The 5,361-nt window shown below is 64.7% G+C and overlaps 1 protein-coding gene across 3 annotated transcripts; it reads left to right on the forward strand.

Moving 5' to 3' along the window:
* Positions 1-429: 429 nt before the first annotated feature.
* On the forward strand, positions 430-3,416 carry FNDC11 (fibronectin type III domain containing 11). 3 transcript variants are annotated; one of them, XM_023626931.2, is made up of 2 exons: positions 430-811; positions 2,348-3,416. In XM_023626931.2, the coding sequence occupies exons 1-2, from the start codon at positions 533-535 to the stop codon at positions 3,350-3,352; spliced, it is 1,284 nt and encodes a 427-aa protein (XP_023482699.1). In that variant the 5' UTR covers positions 430-532; the 3' UTR covers positions 3,353-3,416. The 3 variants fall into 3 exon arrangements, with proteins under 3 accessions (XP_023482699.1, XP_023482700.1, XP_023482701.1); XM_023626932.2 differs by having other exon boundaries at positions 701-807; XM_023626933.2 differs by having other exon boundaries at positions 714-872.
* The last annotated feature ends 1,945 nt before the right edge of the window (positions 3,417-5,361 follow it).

The following is a 5,361-nucleotide window of genomic DNA, read 5'->3' on the forward strand; positions in this document are numbered from 1 at the left end:
TTGGAGGTTACCGGTGGGGTTCAAGGGGCTGGGAACTCCTCTGAGGGGCTCCCTGGAGCTGTGTAGACCTCATTTGTCCAGAGCCAGATTAGGGGCATCTGCCTGGGCAGGCCGAAGGTAGGACAGCAAACCTGCTGGGCAGAAGCCGCGGCTTCTCTCCCGGCTCTGCCGCTTTGTCTGCTCTCTGGAGCGACCAGCCCCGCCTACCTGCCTGTTCACGTGGTCGCCACCTCTCCCCAGGTCCTCCGGGGGGTCCAGGGGCGGCGCTGGGGCAGGGGGTGGAGCAGGAGCCCCCTTCCCGGTAACCTACCCCGGAAGCCCCCGAGAGGAAGCGCTGTGGCGCAGAACGACCCCGGGACAGGGTCCCCCGCGCCGAGGGGCGGCAGCCTGCCTACTCCTCTCGGTGGAAACCTACTTTGAGCCTGGCTTTCGGACCAAGCCACGTGCGGTGGTTCGCAGGTCGGGGCGCCGGGCGAAGCCTCCGGACGGCTCCGTCCAAGCTGAGCCCGGGGTTCGGGGTCCAGGGCTGGAGATGCGGCTGAGACGAGCGGTTCTTTCCGGCGGGATCCAGGGACCAGAGTGCGCGCCCGCGCCGTCTTCCTGCAGCCCCTCCAGTCGAGGGGGCCCGACGGGCGGGGTCTCCCCGCATTCTCACGCCCGGGGCTCCCCGCCCCACCCCCGGGCCCCGCGGGGCGTCACAAAGGCCCGCGGTCCCCACAGCAACTCGGGGACGCCGCGGCGCAAGTCTGGGCGCCCTTGGCTCTGCGCACAGTCGGCCGCACGGCGCCGCCCGCTCCCGGAGGCCGGGCAAGTGCGCGAGGGAGGCCGGGCGCGGCGGGGAGGCGGGCGCGGAGGGCACGAGTCTCGGGGAGGTGGGCCTGGGGGAGAGGGGTGTGTAGGCGGGGTCGGGAGGGCCCGGGAGGGTGTAGGCCTGGGTAGGGCGGCCCCTTCCCCCCCCCCCCCCCCCCCCGAGTTCACGACCCGCCCCCCTGCCGGTTTCCAACTTGGGAGACGGCGGCTGGGAACATCCCTGAGGCGTAGCCGGACCCAGGAGTAAGAGTTCTGTCCAGAGGCGGTTAGGCTCCGCCCCAGCCTCTGGCCAGAGAGAGACTTAGGCCAGGAGTCCTGGGGTGTCTGCTTCCACCTTGCCCCATACCCTCCCTGCTGTGCTCAGGGCCTGGTCTGGCTCCTTTGGCCCAGGAAGGTCAAGGGCTGGCCTTTGGGGAGGGAGGTCGACTTGTTCCAGCCTTACTCTGCCACCTGGGGGTGCAGCCTTGGACAAGTCACTCAACCTGTCAGCTCTCATCTGTGATTCTTCCAACCCCTGGGTTGCTGGGACAACCTGAGATGTCCCACATGAAGCCCCTGGCCCAGCAGCAGGGTCTGTCTCACCGTCTTATGGGGGACAGAGACCTGGGACGGCAGCCAGGGATGCTCGCCCCTTTTCCAGTCCTTGTGGCCTTGTGGCCTGCCTCAGCCCAGCCGGGGACCACAGTTGTGTCCAGCTGTGGACTGCACTGGCCCCCTCCCACTGACACCCAGAGCTGGGGATCCTGGGTCGGGAGGCAGGGTACAGAAGGAGAGTCAGGCTCTGGAGTCAACGGCCGGGCTCAAACCCTGGATTGAGAGCCAACTACACAGCGTTTTAGCCAGGTGCCCCATCTGTGAGACTGAGGGACGGGATCTTTCCCCTTCATGGGGCTTTTCTCATGGAGCCAGTGAGTTGAGCAAGGCACACTAGCCCCCGGCACACAGCGGGGCTCGGTAACTAGGAGCTAGCATGCTTATTCTTCAGAGCTGAGGCCTGGGACCACCCTGCCTTCTGCTCTGGCCTTGTCTTTGGGTGAGCCCTGCCCTCTGCTTTGCACCCGCAGTGAGGCGTGGAGGGTCTACGGCAGCAGGGTCCCCAAGGGGATCTAGTGCCACTCAGCAGGATCACACTGAATCCTCTCCACAGCCCCAAGGGAGTACCATCACCCCAATCAGACGAGGAACTGAGGCCTTTGCAGGCCACACAGCTGGTTGGTGGCTAGGGTTTCTTCCCAGGCTGTTCTGGTCCCAGAGCCACTGTCTCAGCCCTGCCTTGTATCATCATATCCCACAATTAGTAGAGTGTTTTCCCCTCAATGTCCACTTTTGTCCAGATCTTCAGCCTCTTCCCAGAGAGAGGTGTGCCCCCAACAAGCTCCTCCCCCTGCCCCCAGGAGGACAGAGGGCCCCGTAGAGGGGGCAGTGGGCCTGAAGTCACCCCCACACACGAACACTGCTACATGTGAGCCCCTGGGAGGGCAGCAGAGGCCAGCCTGACTGTTCCGGCTCACGCCCCGCCCTCCACCCCCATTTGCAGACAATGAGCTTCCAGGTGACAGGCCTAGGCCTGGACAAGATGAAGCTGGGCAGTCCCCAGTCCTTCCTGGACCAGGAGGAGGCGGAGGAGGCTGAGGATGGGCAGCTGCTGGAGCCGGAGGCTTGGAGGACCTACCTGGAGCACCGCAACGCGCTGCGTGAGTTCCTGAGCTCGGCCCTGAGCCCCCACCTGCTCAAGCGCCACCACGCCCGCATGGAGCTGCTCAAGAAGTGCTCCTACTACATCGAGATCCTCCCCAAGCACCTGGCCCTGGGCGACCAGAACCCGCTGGTGCTGCCCAGCACCATGTTCCAGCTCATCGACCCCTGGAAGTTCCAGCGCATGAAGAAGGTGGGCACAGCCCAGACCAAGATCCAGCTCCTGCTGCTGGGGGACCTGCTGGAGCAGCTGGACTGCGGCCGCGCCGAGCTAGATGCCCTGCTCGAGTCGCCCGACCCGCGGCCCTTCCTGGCAGGCTGGGGGCTCGTGGGGCAGCGGCTGGCAGAGCTGTCGGCCGTCATGGACAGCTTCCTGGCCATGATGGTGCCGGGGCGCCTGCACATCAAGCACCGCCTGGTGTCCGACGTTGGCGCCACCAAGATCCCGCACATCCGCCTCATGCTGAGCACTAAGATGCCCGTCATGTTCGACCGCAAGGAATCAGTGGCCCACCAGGACTGGGTCAGCCTGCGCTGGTTTGTCACCGTCCAGCCAGCGGCGCCCGAGCAGTTCGAGCTGCGCTTCAAGCTGCTGGACCCACGGACACAGCAGGAGTGCACGCAGTGTGGCATCATCCCTGTGGCCGCCTGCACCTTTGACATCCGCAACCTGCTGCCCAACCGCTCCTACAAGTTCACCGTCAAGAGAGCGGAGAGCTACACGCTGGTGCACGAGCCCTGGCGGGACAGCCTCACCCTGGAGACCCGGCCGCGGCCCCCCAAAGGGCCAGCCCCCAGTCGGCTGGGCAGGCCAGGCCCACCCCTGACCACACCTCCCGAGAGATGATTTCCTAATATTTATCCACTAATACAGAGGAGTATAAACTCACTTCCACAATTCAAGAAACAAACCTACTTCCGTTTTAAAGGTGGCAGCAGCCACACGAGTGCTTTTCCTGACTCAGCCCAGCCTCCACTCCCCGAGCACTGAGAACCAGCTTCCTGTCCACCACCACGCGCACACTGTGGCGGTCGCTAGGACCGCAGGCCCTCTGAGAAGACAAGGTGTGGCGGGCAGGGTTTTCGGGAGCTAGGAGAACTGACAGAGGTGGTCTAGTAAGAGAGAGAGGTCCCCAACTCTGTCAGAAAGGCCAAGCCCCCTCCCCCCAGCTATGGACAGTGTGCTTGGCAGTGTTGGGGTGGGCTCAGCCTGGGTGGAGGCCCCCTCCCAAGCCTCTCCAACCGCTGACCCGCTGTGTGCTCCTGTGTGCCATCAAGCCAAGACTGTCACACACTCTGTGGCACCATGTGGCTTGAGGGACTCTCTCCTGGATGTCTGGCAGGATGGAGTCACCCCAGACGCCCAGAGGTCCAGGGTAGAGTCATCATCTTGTTCAGGAATGACCAGAGGGGTGGGGTGGGTGCAGGGTAGAGAGGGCTGGGGAGGGGACCAGAGATTGGGGTTGGAGCTGGATCATACAGATCCCACCGACAGAGGGGGAGCGTGAAATCGGGGATCGCCGAGGGAGGCACATATGGGCACACGGGCTGGGGGACTTCCGTCCTGGCTCCTCCCGCCCCCAGCCCGGCCTCGGGGCCTCATCCGGAAGACACTGCGCAGAGGCCAGCCTCCCGGCAGCGCCGCCACTGCAAGTCCCCGGCTGTGAGCAGCTCCGCGGCGCCCTCCCGGTGCGGCCCCCGAGGCTGGGGCGCAGATCCGCCGCCTCCCGTCGCCCGCCCCCGCTCACCTGCCGCGCCCTGGCCCTCGCCCCGCCCCCGTTCACCTGCCTGCCCCGCCCCCTCGTGCACGGACTGGCTGAAAATCGCGCCCCTGGCTTGAAACCGTGACCCTGATTGCGGCGAGGCCGAGCCCTTTGCCAGCGGCCTGCCCTGCGCGCAGCTGCCCGACCGCCGTCCAGCCCCGCTGCCCGCCGGCGCGCGCCCTCGAGGCCTCAACGCCCCTTCCTCCCGGAAGCCCTTCCTGCCGGAAGCCCTTCCTGCCTCTCGGCGGATGCGGTCCTCATCTCCGTCTCGGCGTCGGCTAGTCTTCTGTTCAAGCGCTTTTCGCTAGATACGGTAAAATTTCTCCACGCTTTCGTGGCTGCCCGAGAACACACGTGCTCTCCCAGGTGGGGCCCACCTGCCTCACTCCACCGCCTCACAGTGAACACGCGGGATGCGGAGGCCCGGGGACCCCTTTTCCCTGAGATTTCCGTCCTTCCGTCTGTCTGTCTGTGACCTCCTAACCCCTCTCACGCCAGGGCTGCCGCTTAGGGAGGCCGGGCCCTGCCATGCCTTCCTCTGGGGAGCTGGTGCTGTCCAGTTGGAGGCACTGGAGACCCGACCACAAACGAGCCGAATGCTGAGTAGCCCAGATCAGCCTGGAGGGCCCCGCGATGCCCAAGGGTCCTGGGGGGTAATTTCAGACCCGAGACCTTGCCTGACGCTGTCAAGGCTGCAGCCTGCAGACTTTGGACTTAGATTTTGGGGCCAGCCCTGCCTAGGGTCAGAGTTCAGTGGGCTGGGGCTTGCACAATTGGGCACAGCTCACCCACTGAGGCCCGTCCTTGCCAAGCTGCCCCCACCACTTCCAGCTTCCTTTATCACAGCACAGACAACTCTCAGCCTGTTGGCTGTGTTGTCAGCTGTAGAAGGGGTGACATGGGCCCCTCTCTACCTGCTCCCTCATCCAGCTGCAACCAGCTCTTGGCTCTCGACAGCCTCAGCAGCCACTTTGCAACCCAAAGCAAGAGGAGAGGCCACCCCTTTTTGCCCCCATGTCAGACCTCAAAACACCCAGACATGAGAAAATCAGAGTGGTCTTTATAACAAAATTAATAATCATATAACACAGAG

The sequence above is a fragment of the Equus caballus genome, chromosome 22 (genome assembly GCF_041296265.1).
Source record: "Equus caballus isolate H_3958 breed thoroughbred chromosome 22, TB-T2T, whole genome shotgun sequence".
In the NCBI taxonomy this organism is placed as follows: Eukaryota; Metazoa; Chordata; class Mammalia; order Perissodactyla; family Equidae; genus Equus; species Equus caballus.

Coding starts and splice junctions, on each gene's coding strand:
- FNDC11 (XM_023626931.2), top strand. CDS start 533: ATGCGGCTGAGACGAGCGGTTCTTTCCGGCGGGATCCAGGGACCAGAG. Junction 812..2,347: donor CGCTCCCGGAGGCCGGGCAA/GTGCGCGAGGGA, acceptor CCCCATTTGCAG/ACAATGAGCTTCCAGGTGAC.